Source organism: Neovison vison, chromosome 11 (assembly GCF_020171115.1).
Source record: "Neovison vison isolate M4711 chromosome 11, ASM_NN_V1, whole genome shotgun sequence".
Classification (NCBI taxonomy): Eukaryota; Metazoa; Chordata; class Mammalia; order Carnivora; family Mustelidae; genus Neogale; species Neogale vison.
Window position 1 is genome coordinate 43,552,850 of NC_058101.1, and position 24,202 is coordinate 43,577,051.

General features: G+C 36.8%; 1 protein-coding gene across 7 annotated transcripts in view; it reads right to left on the bottom strand.

The window, feature by feature from the left end:
* PCDH7 (protocadherin 7) overlaps positions 1–24,202 on the bottom strand; it is a 418,062-nt gene that overhangs the window by 369,846 nt on the left and 24,014 nt on the right. The window contains exon 2 of one of the 7 annotated variants that reach the window (XM_044225795.1): positions 22,365–22,421. The exons of the other annotated variants lie outside the window; for them this stretch is intronic. Coding sequence (XP_044081730.1) covers positions 22,365–22,421 — 57 coding nt within the window. The remainder of the gene's footprint in view (positions 1–22,364; positions 22,422–24,202) is intronic. 7 annotated transcript variants of the gene reach the window in all.

The window sequence follows — 24,202 nt, forward strand, 5'->3', positions numbered from 1 at the left end:
ACACTGTGCGCTTACGGCTTCGTCCCTTCATTTCTCAACTCAGATTATGCAGCAAGCCTGCTTCAGTGACCATTGTAAGTGCACTACTCTTCATAAATTCAATGGGTGTTCTGCACGATTGGACTCTTCAGGCTAACTTTCACTTGCATCATCAAGAATAGAGCTAAAAATGCCCATTAGTGGTGCAAAGTACAAATAATAACATTTCAGCTCTAAAAAAGCCCTTTACGGACTAGAAATATCACCTGTGTAATCTATCCCTGACTCTGCAGGACGGCTCACTAGAATATTAACAATCAAAGCTATCCAAATAAATTCTTGAAAAATAAAGGCTGCATGAAAAGTGACCTCTTGGCTAAAGAGAAATACGTAAGATCGAAGTGAAGTAAAGAAGAAAAAAAAAATGCCACTATATATCTAAGTCAGCTCATTTTGCAGTTACTAAACTTCAAAGCAAACAAAACTTGCAACATGGAAGATCGTATAATGAGTTCAGGTCCTCAAAATGGGACAAACAACATACAAAAGGACCCTAATAAGCATAAGAGAGTGTATCTTAAAACAGAAACATCTCAAAGTTAAGAATTAAAAAACAATAATGAACACACGAAAGGGAAAAACACACCCACGGAGAAATTTCATTTTGAGTCGCGACCAGGGAGGCAAGTCTTCAAGCCAGATCGAGGCTTATGAGACAAATACACGCATGCCAGGCAAGCAGTAAAAAAAACCTTGAAAGAATATCAACACAGATGGGAACGAGATAGCTGACTTGCAGGAAACCATGCGGAGTGACAGCTCGGCAGTATCTCCACACCTGATCTGGCAGCGGAGCCTAAGGGGTGATGCTGCCGCCAAGTCAGCGGGGTCCTTAGGCAGATGTGTCTCCGCACTGGAGGCTGCGCGCAGGAAGTCCTGGTGCCTGCAAGCCTGTGACTCTGCAAGTGAGGTTTCAAAACTATATAAACATCAAACCTTGCTACTGGACTCATCGATACCTAACTAGATGCAAATTCTATTTCTATGTGGGAAAACCGATCAGAAAGGACATGTCTGCCAATAAGTCCTCTGGAAACATGCATTGGACCTGGATCCGAGCTGCTCACGAGACTCAATTGCTTTAAATAATATATGGGAGTGGAAATAAAATCATCGCCAATATTAGATCCATTTGGTTGTGAAAAAAAAAATGAAACAACAACAACAAAAAAAAAAAATGCATTTTTTAAAGTTATCTGAAACTATCATCAACTCCTGTACGTGACTTGCTCCTCAATACTTGATTTTAAAAAATTTCATTTAAAAGGATGCTTTATTTTCAATTAGTTTTCACAGCAAATATCATCATGTGTTGGTCTAAACTCGTTGTGTTGCTAAACACAAGTTCCTCTAAGAGAGGTTTCTAGGTGCTTTTAAAGATACAAAGAGCAGAATAACAGAAACTGAAGATCAAATCATGGTTTGGATGGAAAATGTATATATAACCCACCAGCATCTGGTTAAATATATTCATTGACATCGTAAAAAGCAAAATAGTGTCTGTAAAACACTTTTCCCTTACTTGAAAACTTCCTTCTCTGAAACTTTCACTTAGTTACAGTATTTATTGAGCCCAATTTCCTGCTTTAGTATGACTGAATTGCAGGGAATTAATCTCAGATTCAAGCTGACTGAGGTCTTCCTGTTCATATCTCCTTTGCAAATGGAGCTTCCCTGGGAAGCCGAAAAAGAACCAAATGTTTCACAGCTGAGGCTGTTAACCTGACCTTCTTTTGGTGACAAATTTTTATTTTATTTTATTTTATTTTATTTTTTTAAGGTCTGGCATTTCCAGTATTAAACAAATGAAAGATGAAGATGTAAATATACAACTTGTAATAGCCAGTAAATTAGTAAATGTATATTCAGTTGTGGAATGAAACAATAAATTCAGAACCCGAGTAAGACAGAACTGCTAGATCTTTAATAGCTCATTTGATTGATGCATACCATTAGATTTATTGTAATGGCGGCCACATATTAATATCTATTAAGAATAACCTATCCAAAAATAAGGTAAAATTGTACTACTTTTTTCATTATCCCATCTAGTCTTTCTTATTCTGAATATGACATTACCAAGAGGTAACCACCTCCAACAAAGCCGAAGTAAGTATCAGTTTCCACTGATGAAACCAATAAGAATGAAGGATTGGCAGTGAGTTACCCAAATCCGAATTTTACCAGCCCCTTTAATGGTTTCAGTGTATTATGGCTTGAATTTTCCTTTCTGCTGATGTTTCTTTCAGTAGCTGGGCAATAAGAAGATTTTTTGAGAAGTTTAATTTCCTCCAGTTTCCAGTTCAGTGTTCTAAGTTGCACGATAAATAATGAATTCTGTCTTACTAGTAAGATCTGACTTTGCTGTTTTACCTAAATTCTAAAACCCCTTTTCACTCAGTGCCTCTGGGAGACTAAGGGTTTCCTGACTGCTGGCAGAGCTGCTAAAGATCTGTAGCTCCAATGAAAGGAAGATTTTCATCAGAGTCTGACTTTTTACCAACAAACCTTCACAGTTCTTGTTACCATCTCTTTCCCTTTTAAAAATGGACCTTGGACTTCTGGTATCAAAAGCTTTTAGATTGGCTGGAATATCCAATAGACACCACCCTGTGCTGTGAAGTTACCCGTTCAGTATTTTCTCAGAGGCAAGTTTGCCACTTGATAAATCATTAGCATCACTTCCTGTAGCACTGAAGTTTTCCCTAGGGGTTCCTACTAACTAAGGGCTAATCACCCGTGTTTTTATTTAGCTCTTGAGTTCCGATTAGATCATAGTTTAAAGTGGATAACAGCAGTCTGCTAATTCTTACCTGACAACATAGCGAACAAAGACTACATATTCAGGAAGTATGTTTTATCTTCCCTTTTAACAAATCTATACCTTGCTATTGTATCATTAAATGTGAAACCATGCTGAGCTTAGCTGTTCAGGGAAAAGATACTAAAAAGATTTCAGTGGCCATATGTTATTACTGTGGGAATTCCTACTGGCTAAGCTATTAACAGCCCACTACTAATTTTAAAACTTGAGATGGCATTATAAAAATGCATCAGAAGGAGGTTTATGTCAATAACAATACATTACAGGTTAAACTCACCCAACAAACATTTAAAAATAATTTATCGAATATTTGCAATTATTAAACATTGTCATAAACATTTCTTTCCCACTTATAAATCCATCCTTTAAAATCTTTTTAGTAGTGCATTTTTATACATGCTTGTAAACGGAAATAGAATTCTACTGATTAAATCTGAACTATTTTAATTTGAAGAGAATGTGATAAAATGACAATAACTATAATACAAATAAATCAGACATAACATTCTGATGTCTTCCTTTGGGTACTATTTATCAAAAATACTACTAAAATATGGAAGACATTTTCTGCTTGCTTTGTTTTCCTCTATAAAAGGGTCATTGTTTTAATAGTTTGCATATATATATATATACTATGTATATATAATTTGTCCTCTGAGATTTTATATCATACAGTACTTCTACAACTAACACACATTATTATATGATACAGAAGTGTCTCAGTAGAGTGGATTTCAAAACATGTGTTTTCCCTCCATACTCTAATGCAGTTATCGTATAGTTAAAATTCCAAATCATGTATTGCCATTTAGCACATCACCACTCTTGTTAGATCAAATCATTTTTGCAAGTGAATTCTTACAAAAGAAAAAAAATAGCAACTAAAATTTGAATTTTAGTTGCCTGTTTTAAAACTGTATATAAATATGCTGAATTTTCTGATAGTGGTAGTATTAGATCAAACATATAACACAAGAACATTTTGTAATTAAGGGGGGATCATTAAAATTAATTCCTTTTTTTTTTTTTTTTCTACATGTAAAGAGAAAGATCCCATTTGTATCAAGTCCCCAGCTACTCTTTCTGGTGACGTCTTTTCCAAGCCCACTAGTGTCTTTTAACAGGCGTCACTTGTTTCTCTTCTCTGTCTCAAAGGAGTTTGGCTCCTCCCCACTCCCTCCCAATTATAAATATGCAGGTTGGATAACTGATCTACCCCACTGACTGACGCACTGATTAAATGGAACGGACTATCTTCTAGCAAACCACGAACAACAGGTGGGAGAGGAAGTGCTAATTAATCAAGCATACAATATATATAGTCATTATTGACTCAAATCCTTGGATACCTTTTTCAACTCTCTCATCTATTAAAACACCCCCATCTTCTTACGCCCCTGCACACCTCACACTTTCATCAAAAAACACAGTAAAGGGAAAAAAAAAAAAAAACACAGTAAAGGGATTTAAAACTGCATAGAATTTTCAAATAAAATACATGTGCACATATGCATCTATAACTGACTTTTTCCCCCTTGGCATCCTAGATTTTACAATTGAGTCCTCAATTTTAAACAACTGTAGAGTCTAGATAATATAATTGTGATCATAAATAAAAGAACAGTGTATTCCCTCGGTCCATAGAGTACTTGTTTGTTCCAAAGTCTGCTAGAAGGACAAAAGAAGCCCATCAAAACACAAAATCAGAAAGACCATGTAAGGGATGTTCTTAAGGCTACCTGAAGTTACAGGCGGTTACGGAGACCGAAAGATAACTTTCAGAATGCAAATAAATAAATAATAAGTAAATAAATAGTATTTCAGAATATCAAGAATGATAGAGAAAAATCTCTGAGACAACTGATAGCCTCTATTCTGGGCCAGAAGAGAGGCGTATCACGTACGTCATCCATCAGATGGCATTGGTAAGAGGCCGTTCACTCTTCAATTTTAAAATGGCAAAGTGGGGTTTGAATATCAAGGTAGAAGGCCTTTTCAAGTTGGTTATCCAATACCATGATGTAAAGTTCATCATTCCAGATAGTCTGCAGGAACAAAATGCAGGAAAGGACACGCTGTAATTCATAAACACGTCTTTGCTGTGCTTCTCACTTGGACTTAGGTACTCGGGTGCAGTTCAAGTGTCTGCCAACTACTCTTCATTTCCTTAAGTGACCTCTTCTTAATTACAAAAGAAATTCCTTGAGCTGATCATACATGCAAGAGTACAGGTGAAATAAAAGACCAAACATTCAATCAGGTCAACTGTGGGCATTTAAGTAGAATTAGGACTATAGTCTTTGTCTCACATTCAATAAAAATGTGATGGAACCTAAGGCCAATACTTGGGGTTAACATATTTCATTCACATACTTCATTACTTTCAGTGTCATATAAAGATTTAACAGTAACATTTACTTTTGCATCTTTAAAAGATCTTCCGTCACCAAGGGACTGGGCATTCTTGCATAGATAAATATGTTAGGGTAAATTATAAACAGTGTATGATACTAAATTCTTGAGTCATTACTTAAAATTAGATTTAAGGATGGCTTACTGAGGCTCATGAAAATTAAATCTATATCATAAAATGGCTGTTACTATATAGACATACTTTTAACTATTTTGGTTGAAAATTTTCCAAAGTGTGTTCCATACTGACCTGAATTCTTACAGGATACATGAAGAATTCATGACCATTATAAATCCTAACTAAAGTACCTGCCTTAGTTTGATCACACATCAGCAAATTGTGTATATCTTTACTTTCTGGGCCCAGATGAAGATTCCCTATTGAATACCATATATTTTCTTTACATTTGAGTATCCTTTACTACTGATATCACAATACATGTATGTATTACTAATGCCTTTTCATTTGGATTCTATTTGGCTGCTTTAACCAAGTTAGGAAGAGGAAAATAAGTAAGCATATCTGGTACAAGCATGGATTCAACAAGTAGTTTCCAAGTGAGGACTTGGAAGTGAATTGCATGAGGTTTCCCAAATACATTTAATAGCACCTACTTTTAATTATTTGGTGTTCCTTCTTGCATTTTTCTGAAGTTTCATTTGTATTCCAAATAGTAAAGGGTATACAGTGAATTCCTGTTTAAAATGTATAAAGTTGGGGCGCCTGGGTGGCTCAGATGGTTAAGCATCTGGCTTTGGCTCAGGTCATGATCCCAGGTCCTGGGATCAAGCTCCACATCAGGCTCTCTGCTCAGCGAAGTTCCTGCTCACCCTCTCCCTCTGCTGCTCCCCCTGTTTGTGCTCTCACTCTTTCTGTCAAATAAATACATAAAATCTTAAAAGAAATAAAAATAAAATGTATAAATTTGTATTAAATTAAATAAAATGTATAAATTTGCCAAAATGCAAGTAAGTATCAGTAGTAAAGCAAGAAGAAACTCTGACGCCACACAAGTAGGATGTGAGCAGCATACTCTTTCTTTTCTCTTTCCAAATGGCAGCTTAGGATATTGAGACCCTATTTCATCATTAATGAAAAGGGATTTGAGAAATACCAGGATCAAAAACAAAACTGATCCTGAAATCCCAGGCTAACAGAGTACTCTGGGATTATACTTCCTACTTCTGACTAGACAGCTATACCCATGAGGTAACAGCTGCACTTGATGTAACAAACACTGATTTATTGACTTCGGTAACAAATGGAGCCTCAACATTAAGAAAGCTTTCTAGGCCTCCACATTCATATTATATATGGGTAGATGATTTTATACGAACAATTTAAGAAAGCCATTGATATTCATTGAATTGTCTACACAGGAGAGATCCTCATGAGGAATCATCTGGAAAAATGTATAACTCTAGTATGTCTTCCTCTATATTGGTATGTTTCTAAGAAATCTCACTCATTTGACCAATGATAATATAAGAAGAATTAGAACATGAAAATTTTAAAGTGATACACCCATTTTAGACCCAATATAATATATTTAAATTGCTGGTTGCCAATTATCTATGCTGTTCTCATTAGGGTAAATTTGGAAAATTACGATTGTATGTAGATTCATTCTAATGATAAACAAGTACTGATCCAGGAGGTTGATTCTGCTTAAAATGACTGAGAGAAATAATGTGTTTGACTGTGTTTATTTTAATTTCACATTTTACAACTGGTTTTAAATTTTCAAAGTACTTGCTGCCTTAATCTGACAATCTAATGTAATCCAGTCCAAGACAGTAATAATAGAAGACTAATGTTTCCCATTTACGATAATATTTTCTTTGGTCTTTGAAAGTCCTCGAGGGGTAAACTATTTTAATTTAATAGCTGCAATTGATCTTCAAATATTCAGCAATATTAAAAGCAAAGAGAGCTTTTTTTTTTTTTTTTTAATCAACCAAGTTGGAACAAAAATAAATGAAGATGTTCATAACATGAGTTCAGGGAGCAAGGGAAAAGAAGAGTAAATAACTTTTGACAAATAAACTTCTTTGAACAAACGATGATAGGATGCTGCCCTTTAAAAGAAGCTGTAGCTCTTATGGTTTTATTACACATCAGCTCAGTCTAGTTATTTATTTGCTCATTCATACACTTAAAATAAGAATAATTGTCAGTAAATGGCCTTTGATTATGATGTTTATTGATTATAATGTTTCCTGTTGTCCCAGAAGAAAAAAAGCACTCATCTTAAAAAATATGAAATTTTTAAGAAAAAGCCACTCATGTGAAGCTTTGGTATTTTCATTATACACAGTTTTTATGTCTTGTATGTTTCTCTCTCTGTTTTGTAAGTTCTCCCTACCATCCCACAGCCTGGATGCTTATTCCAATTCTGGGAGGTTAAGGGACACAAAAGTTTAATATAGAACTGTAATCCAGTTACCTCTGAAATCTATTTATGATACATGTATACTACAGAATCTCTTGAACACGTGTGTCTAAGATCTTCATCTTAGAAAAAAGCCTGCTTTCAGTTAATGATGTAAGAAGTCAGCATAGGATGAAAGAGTTAGCAAGTGTGCTCCGAGATCATGTCCAACTGGTTCTCTTACTTGAGTCACCATTTTGGACATAAACCTCGGAAGCCCAAGTGTTTTCTCCTGCCGAAGAGGTAAAATAGAATACCTATCTCCACTTTCCTGTTACACGAATTTTATAACATGATGCATTTTAAGAACTTAGTGCAGACCACATGATAAGCACAAAATCCAGCATATCTTATTTAGCATCACAAACGTAGGTACTAGATTTGAAAGCAATTCTCTAAAGTTGTCCAATATGGCAATCATTAGCTCCATGTGGTTATTGAAGCAATGAAGCTCGTCTGAAATGAGATGAGGCGCCGACTTTGTAAAATACACACCAGATTTTGAAGACTTCATTTTTACCAAAAGGGTGGAAAACATCTCATTAATAATATTGTATGGATTAAGTACTGAATGATAATATTTGATATAAGGGTCTAAATTAAATATATAATTAAAATTAATTTCATCTGCTTCCTTTTACTGTTTCAATGTGGCTAGTAAAAAATATAAAATTACATGTTTGGTTTGCATTCTGTTTATATTGGACAAAGCTGCTCTTCTTAGGTATTTTCCATAACAATAACCCAGGGTACCTTTTTTTTTTTTTTTTTTAACATACACATCTGGCCCATTCCTGAAGTGCACCAAAATGGAATTGCACTTCCTAAAAGCTCTCCAGTAAATCTTTCACAGACAAAAATTTGAAAACCATTTCCCAAGGTTTTCACACATTGGATATTGCCACAATCCAGTATCATCTAAGACCTATCTAAAAGTCCTGAAAGATTTGACTGTTCCTGGGGTACCTGGGTGGCTCAGTGGGTTAAACCTTCTGCCTTCGGCTTGGGTCATGATCTCAGGGTCCTGGGATAGAGTCCCACTTCGGGCTCTCTGCTCAGCAGGGAGCCTGCTTCCTCCTCTCTCTCTCTCTCTCTGCCTGCATACCTGTGATTTCTGTCTGTCAAATAAATAAATAAAATCTTAAAAAAAAAAAAAGATTTGACTGTTCCTACTTAATGTCTAATGAGTTTGGAGTAAGATACAAGTAATAGGTGTCTATTAAGTAAATAGCAGTTCTTCTAAGCAAGCACCCAATGAAATAGACAGCACTGAGGGGAACTTGCAGACATCTTATTTCACAACAAGAGTTGAAGTATGTGGGTCTTTCTTAATGTAGAATACAAACAGATACAAACAGAATTACAAAGAGGATGTCTGGGAAGAGGGCACTCCATGATCTGTTTCTGTACAAGACACATGGCTGAGCTGGAAAAGGAGGTAAGAAGAATCAAAACAAAAGGATGTTTTATGAGTTGTGGTTCTTACATGTGCTTGGTTGGGAGGGCTTGTCAGTGTCATTGCCCTTTGAGGAATATCCTAGTATAGTGAAGTCTTTTAGAAGTTCATCTCATTAAGAATAAAAAAAAAAAAAAAACAGTTTACAGCCAAAAATTAATATATTAAACTTGTTCAATATAAAATCATATGACAAGCATATGTGACTATGAAGAAAACAGGTCTCAATTTTTCCATTAATATTAAAATTAAGGTTCACTCGTTGTTTATTCAATTTGTGTGTTTTATTTTCTCATGTGTCAGAACCAGTGAAAAAGTGATAACAGGTAGCAGATGTATAAGCAAAATGTATAGAAGAAAAATAAAAATTTTAGAAAAAACACATGCTTTATTTTTCCAGTAATTTTTTAAAAATACCCTTAGTATTTTATTTTAGATATGGAACAGCTCAGTCTAATTCCAGATACTATCAGAACCACCTGACATCAACAAAAAGAGAAACAATCACTGACCAAGCGAGAAGCCAGCACATTCTCTCTGATAGAGTCTAACGGTAGCCAACAACTTCTTAGATCCTTACAAAGTGGTGAGAAGACTGGAAGTAAGGAAATAAGACTCCTGGGAGAAAAGAAGAGGCCCAATTCCCAGCAGGCTGTGCTAGCGGAGGGAAGAGCAGGGATAGACAGGAGGATGCTAACATTGGCACTTTTCTTGGTCAGTAGAACACCCCTTCCCCCATTTCTCTGTTCTTCCTCTTTAATGTCCCACCATTTCAGTAGGACCTGTAAGACAAACATTATGGGAGGAATTTTGGCAAAGGCAGAGCCACAGGTATGTAGAAATGCTGGGGAATGCTGACCTTGAGAAGGAAACAATGGAAACTGAAGCTTAACTATCATACTTCTTGAGTTTTGTTTTGCTTTGCTTTTTGGTATTTATATACATCTACTGTGACCATCTATTTCTTCTGTAGAGAGGTGATGCCAATGTTTTGAGGGAAGAGTTTAATGAAATTTTAGGCCTAGGTTTCATTATGGGGAAATTAGAGAATGGGGATGAAACCAAGGGAAATACAACCCTAACCTTTTGAGCCACTTTCTGATCCAAAAATAAGAAGTAGGATAGTTCTGTTCTTAGAATGATGATTTAGGGGCACCTGGCTGGCTCAGTCAGTAGAGTGTGCAACTCATGATCTCAGAGTTGTAGGTCTGAGCCCCATGCTGAGTGCAGAGATTTCTTAAAATTAAAATCTTAAAAAAAAGAATGCAGATTTATGTACAGATACAATAATTATACTTTCTTAAATAACCTAGCATTTACTCATTACCTCATATAAAGATGTTTTATTTAAATTAGATCATACTTTTTTAGGAAATCACCTGAAATGAATTCTTTCTATGTATATGTATTTACATGTACATACAAGTATATTTTATATATTTTAATGCATTTAATTATATTTCAATAAAATTAGAGTTAAGATACTAAAAAAATTTTACATTTCATTTTTTTCTCTTCACATAAAGATAAAGCTCCAGTACCTAATAATTTCACAGTCAAGTTCTATCTTTTTACTCTTCCTAGAAAACAGAAGCTTTATCTTTCTCTATAGAACACAGATTAGCATAAAGTTGGCTGTTTGATTGGATATCTTTTGTCTTTCAAAGAACCTTTACTTTCAGAATTTCCTAAAAGCTGATCCATCTAATTCTAGGAAACTCAGTATCCTCGGTTTTATCATAAAAATGTATGACCTCAAAGTAACTATAAAATTGCAACAAGGAATCAGGATAGAGAATAAATGGAATGATTTCTGTACCTATCCATAAAGAAGAATGCTGACATCCTTGATATGATCACCTTAAAAGCTTCTGCCAAAGAAATCAAGCAAAAGGAAAGCAACACAGATACAAAAAAATTATCAGAATGTGCTAGAGTTTCTAAGATATGTATCTATTAAACTAATTAGAAGAACTGCACCTTTAACTTCTCAGGGAGCATACTCTCTTCTCAGCAAGTTAAACAGCATATAAAGGAGCAATGACCAATTCATAGCTGCTAAGTTGTCCCGGTGCAATGCCACACACTCCCAGCCATGTTTTCCTCCCTTCCTGTCCACAGAAGCCGACAGGTGCATTTATCTTCTCTGCCCTTTACTACACACACAAATGTCATGCTATTGCAGATGGAGATATGGTTTCTATCTTTGTGAATATTGGCTTTCTTCAAATACATATGTGTGGAGATAATATCCACAATATCAAGAGACTTCAAGGCAATTTTCACAACCAGGGTTACAAATTTACCAGAAGTAACAGCTCATAATGGCACTGTAAGATAAATGTTTAAAATTCTTACAAGGTATTCCATTTGTCTGGCCATCTTCCAGTGGCTTCCTCGGTACTCAGAGTAAAACCATCACACCTTTGGTTCCCTCTGAACCTGTCTGTAATACAGCTCTCCACCCCCACTCTGCCACTTCCTCTTGTGTTTCCAACTATTGTGGTCTCTGGTACTATACCTCAAGTATCCTATGCATGTTTGTAAACTACCCTTGACGCTCCCTCTTCTGGAGAGAACACCTTCCCAAATAGTTTTTCTCTTTTCTACTTTAGGTCTTTCTCAAGTATGACTTCCTTTTTTAAGGCCTTCATTGACTGTCATACTGAAAATAGCAGCTTCCCTCACTGTCCCCTGGCATTTCTCATCTCTTATGTCGGCGTTTTTTTCCTACTTACTTGCACCATCTAATTATATACTTTATTTATTCACATCTTATTAGTTGTCTGCATCCCCCTAGTAGAATGTAAGGTGCAATGTGATAGCAGTGATCTTTATCAGTGCTTGATTTGCCATATCTCTGTGCCTTGAGTGCTGCCTGGCACAGAGCATGATAAATGTGTATTAACTGAAAATGCGTTGCTTGCGCTCATTTGTTTGATCACACAAGCCATTCTACAGGCTTTCATTCAGAGCCTACTATGTGGAGAACACTGTGTAGTTGATAATAAATTAGATATAGGGGCACCTGGGTGGCTCAGTGGGTCAAAACCTCTGCCTTTGGCTCAGATCATGATCCCAGGGTCCTGGCATGGAGCCCCACATCGGGCTCTCTGTTCAGCAGTGAGCCTGCTTCCTCCCCTCTCTCTGCCTGCCTCTCTGCCTACTTGTGATCTCTCTCTCTCTGTCAAATAAATAAATAAAATCTTTTAAAAAATTAGATATAATACTTTTTCCTGCCAAGGTCATGTTATTGTGGGAATAGGCATATAAGAAGTTAATTGCAAAGCAAAGTGATTAGTGTATGTTGAATAAAGACCAAAAGAAGAACAACTCATGAAGTGTGGGAGGCAGGGATAGCATTGCATAGGAAGTGACATTTGAGCTGAGTCACTGAGTCATGAAATGTAAGTGTTTCTGAGAAGTAGAAAAGGATCAAAGAACATTGTAGACAGAGAAAAAGCAATGCATCAAGGCGTGGAGCCGATAAAAGGAAAGTGGGACAGGGGCACCTAGGTGGCATAGTTGGTGAAGTGACTGTCTCTTGGTTTGGGCTCAGGTCATGATTTCAGGATCATGAGGTCCAGGCTCTCCTCGGGCTTGGTGCTCAGCACTGAGTCTGCTTGAGATTCTCTCTCACTCGCCCTCTCTGTTCCTCCCACTAATGCTGTCTCTTTTTCTCTCTAATAAATAAATATATCTTTTGGGTAGGACAAGTAGCAAATAGCAAGTAGTTTAGCGTGGTCAGAGCAGAGAGTACTTGGGAAATAAATCAAGAAACATAGATGGTTTAATTCATTCGCTAAAAATCCTTTTGCTCTGCTTGTCAGTATTCACTTTATTCCATGGATGCTACTAGAGGATTTTACACAGAGGAGCTACCTAAGTGATCTAGAAGGCAAGAGCTGTTTTTTTGAAATGATCACTCTGAAGGCAGTGTCGTGAAAGCTGGATTGTCTGTGGATAGAAGCCAGAAAGAGGAGCAGAGGTGATGTTCTTGTAAAAGGGAGATAATGAGTTCAATTTTGCACATTTTACACAGAGACCTGAGGGACAGAAAAACAGAAACCAATTGTCATTTGAAAACAGCTCTTCTGGTAGGTAGTGACTTCTAAAATAAAGAATGTAACCCTTGATAGAAGCTTTGGGGACAAAGCATGCAAGGAGTGAGAAATATGGGGAAATGTTCAGGGACATCAGGGCGCACCTAGTATGTAGTGACAGCTGTTATTGTAAGCTCTAGGGGTAGAACTTTATAAAAACTGTGGTCTGGCAAAGTTAAAAGGTACCAACTTCTCAGACAGAGGTGCCTTAATAAGAACAGTTGTAGGAGGGCAGTTAGGGCATAAAGCAGAGAGCAAGCTGACACCTGAAATAAGAAAAAAAAAAAAAAGAAAGGAATATAGTGTGTTAAAGATTCTATTTTATGAATAGAGGGATATGAAGGTGCTGATACTATTTGAGATGCTAGACATCTGGTCCCATTTGTAAGTAAAGGAAAAAGAACTAATGGGGAGAGAAAGGGTGAATAACTCAGGTAGAGAATGCTTAATGAAGCAATACTGGAGGGGAACAGAGGGGTGACATCACATACATGGATAAAGACTTTAGCCTTAGGACTTTTTTTTTTTTTTTTTGAGGAAACCTGATACAAGGACATAAAAGGTAAGAAGAGGTTATAATCCTTTGGAGGTTCTGCATAAGGTCATGGTTAAAATCAAGGTCTCTGGCCTCACATACTCTAGGTTCAAGTTCCATTTTTACCACTTACTGCTTATATGACATTGACAAGTTACTGAACTCCTGCCCCTCCCCCAGCCTCCTCATCTACTCAGTGGGAGTGCTAAGGACTCCTTACTCATCACGCTGTTAGGAAGAACCCACGAATCAGTCCCCTCCTTGTCAAGCTCTTAAGACAGCACCTGGCACGACTTCCTTACTACATAAGTATCTGTGGAGAAAATATCTTAGGAGCGCAAAGGTGTTTCACAGGTTCAGGCCTAGAAGCTTGTCTTTTTCCTGTGAGGAGCAGTGAGGCAGGAATGTGGGGAGGCGAAAGCAGCCCTTAGGATCTAAAAAGAAGCTTATATATAGGAGGCTTTAATGTGTAAATTTCTCTCACTATAAATAATTATAGAGAGAACCAAAATGGTGCCTCACCTCCAGCCACCGGCAACAGATGGGGAGAACAGTAGCTTGGTATTAAATTAATAAAAATAAATTTTACTTCACACACATACACACAGAGCTTTCAGACTCTCCCCAGTTTAAAAATAGAGATGCATCTGTAATTAAAAATGCTTAGGTTGTTGAAGCTTCCACGATCAAGTGGGTTTGAGCTTTCCTGCCCCATGGTTATGACAGATGAGTACAAATACTATGACTTTCCATGTGAGGCCAGTCCCTAATTTTATTTTATTTTTTTTATTTTATTTTTTTTAAGATTTTATTTATTTGACAGAGATCACAAGTAGGCAGAGCGGCAGGCAGAGAGAGAGGAAGAAGCAGGCTCCCTGCTGAGCAGAGAGCCCGATGCGGGACTCGATCCCAGGACCCTGAGATCATGACCTGAGCCGAAGGCAGCGGCTTAACCCACTAAGCCACCCAGGCGCCCCCAGTCCCTAATTTTAAACAGAGGGAAGCTCTGAAGTCAGAGTCCTGGGCTTCCCACTGGGTTCTATTCTTTATTAACTAAACGACACTAGGCAAGTTAGTAAATGTTGAGCCTCAGTTTTTTCACCTGAGAAAATGGCACAAAAAAATTCCAACGGCACCATAAAAATAAGATGACCCACTCAGCCTAAACACACTTGGCATTGTGTCTGGGATATAACAGACCCTTCATTGATGTGGATTTTCTTAAGCCATCGTTATAAATAAAATTGTTGAAGCCATCTGAACATCACCAAACAATTACGGACATTCATCAGAAATCCTGACCACCCATCTACTTGTTATACCATAAGATTAGATAATGTCCCCAAAAAATACATATAGGGTTTCTAAAGGGTTGGCTTAAAATATTTAAATACCAAATCAAATCAGAGATAAAATACTGAAATCCTTTAAAAGGGTATCTGTATGTCATATGAAAAATGATGAATCTCTTTAAATGTCTTACATACTTCCCTGAATAGTATTATCTTGTGACCTTCATTTTTTTTTACAGTAATAGAAGTACCTTGATTCTGACAAGATTTATTGTTTCCAACTGATATCTCCTGCATTGGGTGTGAATTTCATTTCCATTAACACCTTACAATTTAGGACTTTTAATTCATATCTTTTGCAAGCATAAAACACTTTGGACCCTACACAATCTAAAGTAAATCAATATATCATGTTTTCTGCAGAAGAAAGGGAAAATAATAAAGTGATACATCTCCACTCACATTGCTGGGGCTACTTGAACATGACAACCTCCTTCCTTTTCACTTGATAAATGGCTAGGGAATGCTTAGTCGCTTGCCTGATAGGGAGTTAAACTTATTTCAGGACATGTCCTAATGAGTCATGGTAAAGGCTAATATATTGTAACCCCTTCTGCTACTGCCTCCCCCGTCTACCCAGTATTTGCAGCAAATCTTCATGGTTTTGAGAAATTCAAAAGAGTTAACACTTTGAGGAGATTTAAATTTAAGTTAACACTGACTAGCCCAACCTGACTGATTTCATAAGCCTGTGTGTAGAGATTCAATGTAGCTCATGGAAATGTATTCAGAAATAGAGTACTATTATGTTTAGTAGTTTCTATTACCAAAAACACTTTTGGAAGAAATCAAGGTTTCTATCAGTACATTTCATAACAGTCAAATTTAACGCAAACCTTATTTTAAATTCTAGGTGTGATTTATCTTTTCCAATACCATTCTTTATTTACAGGTTCGATGAAGTCAGAACGTACTGGTGGTCACTCCTTTGAGAAGAACACTTGGAAGACGCTACTTCACAATTAAAAAAAAAAAAAATCACATATGGGATATTTTTAAGTCTTCGTTCTAGATTAGAATATAAGGAATGAGCCCCAAGGAGTGTAGATGTTTAATAAGTATTTGTTGAATAATAGAAGAATCCATTTGTCTTCTAACAGAGCCTAAAAAGGTCATTGCCAAGGAAGCCCAGCTCAAACTTAGCCTGAGCCCTGGGTTAAAAATCCAGATGTCCCATGACACATAGAACGTCTCCTTGCATGGTGTTCTGCTATTTGTTTCTCCTACACTAACTGTCTGCCTGAAAAAAAAGCGCCTCCGTCTGCGTACAACGCACTTTCACACCTTAACTTAGCAAAATTTGTAATTTATGTGAAAACATACTTCTTATAGGATTCTCTCTCACGTAACCATATTACCGCTCAGGAAAATATGCTGTTCACAGATTATAGCAACTGCATATAAACTGAGGGACTTTCCTTCTGTTGCCTTATCAATAAAAGAAAAGAGTTATAAAGGTTATTTCTCTCTTTACAGTTAAAGATACTTGAAAGGAAATGAGATATGTACCAGAAATAAAAATAATCTGTATGGAAGAGTTAAGAGAAACGCTCTGACCTTGTCTTTTATAGTGTCCATTATTGTTTATAATGACTTAAAGAGTTGCCCAGGCATGATGCTGACATTTATGGTGTTTTATCTTCCATACCAGCCAGCTAAGAACCCTTCGACTTTCATTAATACGTTTTAATCAAAGATTCCTGGAATCTAAACACTTCTTATTCCTTTCGGAACTTCCCAAAATCCACGACACCAAGTTCAGATGCCCCCATTCTGAAGTCCTAATATTTTCCACTGATTTACGGTAATACATCATTGACCTACCCCTTGAAGAATAAATTATCATTTATTTAAATATCAACAGAGTATGTGGGACCAAACATACTCTTTTAAATTCACAAACTCTGTCCCACTCAGGTATTTTCCCCTCCAAAGAAAAAAGCAAAGGGTAAGAAGAAAACAAGAGACTAGTTTTAAAAGCATCTAGACCAAAGTTCTGCAGCCCCAGGAATCACCAAGATTCTTTCGCTGAAGGACAACAACTAAGGAAGGTTTGCACAAAGTGTCAAGAGCAAAGGAGGAGGTCACATCATCTAATATTTATTTGGATTTTAAACATTCCTCACTTTCAGATCAAAAGATAGTTTTGAACATTTGTTATTTTGAGAAGTGGACATATTGAAGCTAACTACTCAATTACAATGATTTTTTTTTTTTTTTCTTTCAAATTTCAGGTTCCAAACTGAAGAGGAGAAAGCAGAGAGCTGCTGTTGTGCCCTCCCTCCAGGTGTAAACTCATGGTTTTGAGATGTGTTAAAAAAAAAAAAAATCGATGACTCTGCTCTATCAAGCCAAGAAGGCCAACCAATATTGAAATCAAGGTAAAGAAGGAAGCTGGAGAAGAGTGGAAGAGGAGGAACTACCTTAACATCCTCTTTGTAGTCAAAGACAATCCTGTTATTTATTTGTTTCCTCTCTAACATAAACTATAAACAAACCATATTCTGCCCTCAAAAACCTATATGGCCACAGGTTTATTATTTTAAAAATGAAAAATTCCTTTACAAAAATGGTACTGGGGGTACTTGGGTGGCTCAGTCAGTTGAGTGCCTACCTTCAGCTCAGGTCATGATCTCAGGGGTCCTGGGATCGAGTCCTACCTCAGGCTCCCTGCTTAGCAGGGAGTCTGCTTCTCCCACTCATTCTCCCTCTGTCCTCTCCCCCTGTAAATCTTTAAAATAATAAATAAATAAATAAAGTAATGGGAAAGAAGAAAACAACATAACAAAAATGTATTCCTCAAATTGCCCCCCTCTCCATATTTGCTCTGGCAAATTAGAGATATACAAGTATGTATCCAGTGGAAAACAAACAAACAAAAATGTATCCTGCTATCTGAAGATAACTTTTATTTTATTTTTATTATTATTATTAACATGTAATATGTTATTTGTTTCAGCAGTATAGGTCTGTGAATCATCAGTCTTAAACAATTCACAGCACTCACCATAGCACATAGCCTCCCCAATGTCCATACTTTCTATTTCTAAATGGAAACCCCTTCAAAATCTAATTATCTGGGTGAAAGTGAAGTCTATAATGTCAACTCAAAACATTATTTTTTTAAGATTTTATTTACTTATAAAAGAGAGAGAGAGTGCATGCATGCGTGGGGGAGGGACATGCAGAGAGAGAGAGAAAAAAAAAAAAAATCTTAAGCAGACTCTGCACTGAGCATGGAGCATAACATAGGGCTGGATCTCAGAACCCCGAGGTCATGACTGGAGCCAAAATCAAAAGTCTGATGGTATCCCCAAAGTTATCCCACTAAGCCAACCAGGAGCCCCAGAAAAAAACATTGTTTAGCACCAACAAAGCAGGGTGCTTAGTGCCTTGGGGGACACAATGATTGATAAATTTTATACAGACCAAAAAACAGATAGGTATTCATATGTAAAAACCATCAAATTTAGGAGCATCCACGTTAGATAAAAGTAAGGTTCTAATTCGATAGCTTACAAACTTTCTTGAAATCTGTCCCCCCACTCTGATTATATCACAAGTTTCTAAAAGATAATGACAGAAATATTTCTCAATGTGTGTGTGTGTGTGTGTGTGAGGAGTGAAGGGATGTTAATAGTTGAGAAACAGAAGAGGGACTCTTATTCTCAACATATTTCTGAGATCTTTGATCCTCTAACACTCTAATCAGAATAGTCCAGCAAAGGACATTTGTTAAGTGCTATCACTTTTGAACATCAAAATGCCTCAGTAAAATCTCCACTAAATTAAGCTTACTCAGAAGTAATTGAATCTGTACAGCATCAATTGTAAGATATTATTTTAAAAGATTTTAATTTAAAGACAAAATTCTGAATGGCTTATATTACACAAGGGTATAGAAGTTGGAGTTTTTTTTTAATTAAGTCAGTTTGCATGAGTATTACCCGTGTATATCCAATGATTCTTGACTACTTTGAAATTACAGCTCCAATATCTTAGCATGCCCCTGAAGTCATTAGAAATAGAAACTCCACCTTATTTTATCCCCCGCTGTTTCCACTCCATCATAAAGGACAGCTCTAATTCTGGTACTAAGTCTTCTGGTTTCCCTGTCTAGAAAACACCTTCTTAGCCTTGAAGACTTTGTCAAGGTCACTTAACCTTCAAGGGCTTTCTATCTCCCAGGGAAAATTAGTATCTCCCTTCTGTCCCACACTACTTTATACATAAACACCCCAAGTGTTGCCAGCTGTTTATTTCTATGGTTGTCTCTTTTACTACATCCAAAGGTGCTCCCGGAATGGGCACCATTTCATGTCCATTTGTTCTATCTTCTGTATTTGAACCAATGCCTGACATGCAGCACACTCTCAGTAACTTGATAAATGCATGAATGGACATAAACAGGTAAGGCATATCATAGACAAAAGCAAAAACAGATGCTTACTATGTTTTAATATGGTAAACAAACCATATCTCTGGGGAAGAAATTGCAGATGTATTTCTGAATTTTCCTTCTCTCCAAATTTGTACCCATGGTTGACCTATCCCTTTGCATACAGATGAACCTATTCACAGACATCATGTCTTCATGGACTCACAGATGTGAACACTAATTGGAGATAGCAATTTATGAATGGGGTTAAATATTTTATATTTGTTGCCCCTCTGCACACACCTGTTCTGTCCAATCTTGTCCTTATTCATTATGATCATGTTCTATACCCAGGAGGTTGAGCACTATAACTTACATTCACAGGATACCCTTTTCTCTGCTTTATAGCTAGGTTTGGCCAATGGGAATTCCTGGCTCAGATAAAAGGGGAGAAAGAAGTCAGAGTATGCATTCTCCCAGCCTAGAGACCCACGGTGGGTAGCACTTTCCAAATCCTTCTCCTTTCATACTCCACTAACTTCTCTTTCTCCCTGTCCCTGTCAGCCTTGCAGTGCAAAAAGTGGCTATGGTCAGAAGCTCTCTACCTTGGCATTATTGACATTTGGGGGCACTATATTTCAGTGCTGTGAGAAGCAATCTTGTGCCCTGTAGGAGGTCTCGTGGCATCTCTGGCACCAACCTAATAGATACAAACAATCTTTGTAAAGTAATTTTTAATTTGTAGATTACTTTCACCTAGTTAATATCACGAGTTCCATAATTCTATAAATATTGTTAGAAGGTTTATTTTTGGGACACCCGAGTGGCGCAGTCAGTTGAGCATCTAACTCTTGATTTTGGCTCAGGTCATGATCTCGGTCCTGAGATGGAGCTTCATCGGGCTCCATGCCTAGAGTGGAATCTGCTTAAGATTCTGTCTCTCCCTCTCTGTCTGCCCCCCCCAATCATACACATACTCTCTCTAAAATAAATAAATACATCTTTTTTTAAAAAAAGGATGTTTGTTTTTACCAATGAAAAAATGAAACCCACAGATAAAATAACTAATAAACTTATACTTAAAAGTCCTATAGAATAATACACAGAATTGAAGTCATAATCTCATTTCATTCCAGCTTTGAACTAAACTTCCTTATATTACTACTTGCCTAAATTCCAGGCATCACTCAGGCCATTAAGTTTCATATGAAATGCAAAATTCATAATGGAGTTCTCTGGGCATTATATTAAATGTGAATCATATAGTTAGTCATCTATTATCTCTTTTTCTTCCGCTTAGAAGAATAATGTTGCAGTCATGTTATATTGACAATTGGAATCTTTTTCAAAGGTAATGTATTCTGAACCTCTTCTACAAAAATGCCCACCAGGATTACAACAAAAAAAATAGAATAACTCCAGGCATGCTCATGTATTTGATCATTTTATGTTAAATCAAGAAAGATGCTTAATGCATTTCAGAGTTTCGGAGACTGCTTCTATTTTTCCTCTCCTCTGCCCGGTACCACAGTTATTGCAGAAAACCTGGACCCATAGAAATTTTCTCATTCAGACAAAGAGACGAAAACTGCCATTGGACTTTAAGAAACTAAGCAATGTTAACATTTGTGTGCCGTGAGAAGTTCAGACATCAAAGAAGAAACAAGTAATGCCTGCTAGGATCTCAGGGACCATTGATTGGTGAGACCAACTCTTTTCTCCAGAGTCAACATTTCTTTTTCTTCTTCTTTCCTTCTTTCTTTTGGAACGAACGTTATCTTGGATTCACTCTCTCCAAAGAAAATACATATAAAGTAAACTGAATGCATGTGAGTTAGCTGTGACTGAAAGGTCTTTTCTAAGTCAAAACAAGTCATTTCTTCTGCTGATAACTACTAGTCCAGTCATAGTTATTATGGGCTCTTCAGTCCAACAAATCATAAGCCAGGGTAGTTAGAGGGAGAGTAGTTACGACCAATGCCAGGTATAATTACATTCTCCTGCCCTCACGTTACCCCTGCTGTCCTGTTGTCCCTCTAATTGCCTCACTGGGAGGCCAAATCCTAGAGAGTAAAGCCACTATCCTATGTTGAGCTCCTGCATACACCAGTATCTGTATCCACCATCTCTTTAAGCTTCACAACACCCTTACAAAGCAGACTTTGGTAACCCCCAATTATAGGTCAGGATATTGAATTCCAAAGAGGAATCAGATCTACTCCACCTCAAGACTAGTCTTACCCTTTCACTGCCTCTGGTTAAGTCAGACCCTATCTATTAACAAACATAATATTTGTACATAGTAGACACTTAATACATTGAGTAAATACACAGTTTGAAAAGCTGCTCCAGTCTTACGATCCCGTTAAAGGTTAGAGTGAAATCATGAATTTGGCCATCATATTTCTGGTCAAATCTCAAACGTTTGATGGCTCCACTTGTGAAAGTAAGTTTTTTATCTTAAAGAAATAAGAAAACCGACCATTTCCGTTTTCTCTTTTGTTAATTTTTTTCAAATACAGAAAAATTGTTTTGAGGAAAATTAAAATATCTATTGGGTAATAAATTAAAATGTTGAGATTACACAAGAAAAAAAAAATGAACTAGAGACTGCCCAAACACTACTTTGTGGTTTATAAAATGTGGCTATCAAATTTTTGGAATGTTTGCCTATCAGACCCTCAATGAGCAGAATCATGGTTGTGAAGGACAATGGCCATCCCTTAGCCTTGAAGATATCCTCATCCTAATCCTGTGAATGTATGAATACGTTACTTTTCATGCCAAAAGGGAATTAAAATTGTAACTGGAATTAAAGTTTTAACCAACCAACCTTAAAATAAGGAGATTTTTCTGGATGATCCAAGTAGCCCAATGCAGTCATAGTGTCCTTAAATACATAAGAGAGGCAGCAGAGAGTCAGAATGGTATAAACACGAAAATCACTAACAGCTACTTATTGCTGGCTCTGCAGATGGAAAATGGTCAAGAACCAATGAATGTAAGCAGCCTCTGGAACCTGGAAAAAAATTACAAGAAAACAGCTTCTCCCTCCACCTTCCAAAAAAGAAGCAGAGCCCTGCCAACACATTATCACCTAGTGAGACCCATTTCAGACTTCTGACCATCAGAGTCTTAAGAAATAAATGTTGCATAAGACACCATGTTCACGATAATTTGTTACAAGGGCAGTAGGAAACTAACACTGTACTAAAGTAAGGCCTGGAAGACACCTGGAAAATCATGGTTAGATGAGTCAGCCAACATCCCAGAGGACATAAAGCTTCCTGATTGAATAGTACCAGGATGCCTCTGTTTCCTTAGACACAGTATGAAGTTAAATATACAAATCGTATTGAAACATTTTATCCTTACACAGATGGTTTTAGCCAACACCTTTTTAAAAACCATAATATATATATATATATATATTTTTTTTTTTTTTAAAGATTTTATTTTATTTATTTGACAGAGAGAGATCACAAGCAGGCAAAGAGAGAGAGAGGAGGAAGCAGGCTCCCTGCGGAGCAGAGAGCCCGATGCGGGACTCGATCCCAGGACCCCGAGATCATGACCCGAACCGAAGGCAGCGGCTTAACCCACTGAGCCACCCAGGCGCCCTAAAAACCATAATATAGATTGCCATAATGGAGGTACACTCAAAAATGCATTGAAATATTTAAAGTATTAAGGCACATCATATATCTTGTTCAAATGATTAATCATACTGCTCTATTATGATTCATGAAAGACTCTACCATGATACCTGCGGTATAAATGATCGAGTGATAAAAATAACCTGGATTAGGGGTGCCTAGGTGGCTCAGTGGGTTAAAACCTCAGCACAGGTCATGATCCCAGGGTCTTGGGATTGAGTCCCACATCCGGCTCTCTGCTCAGCAGGGAGACTTCTCCCCTTCCTCTCTCTACCTGCCTCTCTGCCTACTTGTGGTCTCTGTCTGTCAAATAAATAAATAAAATCTTTAAAAAAAATAACCTGGATTATTAAATCCTCAAAAGCCTGCTGCAACAGATGTCCATGCATGGTTTACTAGACTCTACTCAATGAAAATCTTGGAAAAGAAAGAAAAGAAAAGGAGAAAAAGAAGGAAGGAAAGATGGAAGGAAGGAAGGAAAAATAAAAAACAAATGCTTCCCTTCCTTCAGCCAGACTTAGATAGTTGAAATAGCCATTGTTAGCTGGAATGTTTTTGTGAGTCAATTTCCAATTCCTAGAAGTAGTTGCTATTAATATTAACATATTAAACCATCAATATCCACCATTATAAATGTACTTTTAATAGAATACTTCAAACATTACTTTGAGGGAATTATACAGAGATTCTGAAAGTTTTTGTAGAAAGTAAATGAGGTAGATTTCAGGAACAGTTACTGAAAATAAGGCCTCAGGAGACTGGAAAAGTGGGTACTATAGAATTATAAAAGACTACAGAACAGAGATGCCAAAATATTAAAAGAAGGATTACACCAAGGCTAACTGTATTTTGTCACCCATTCCAGAAGATCTACTCCTCTTTTCCTTTTATACCACAGACCTCACAACTGAAGACAATTCCCCAAAAAATCAAGCTGGTTGTTCTTCCAATAAGTAACTTCCTTTTTGGGTCTTTTATCATGAGGCTGGACAAGGACAATTTGTAAATGTGGCCC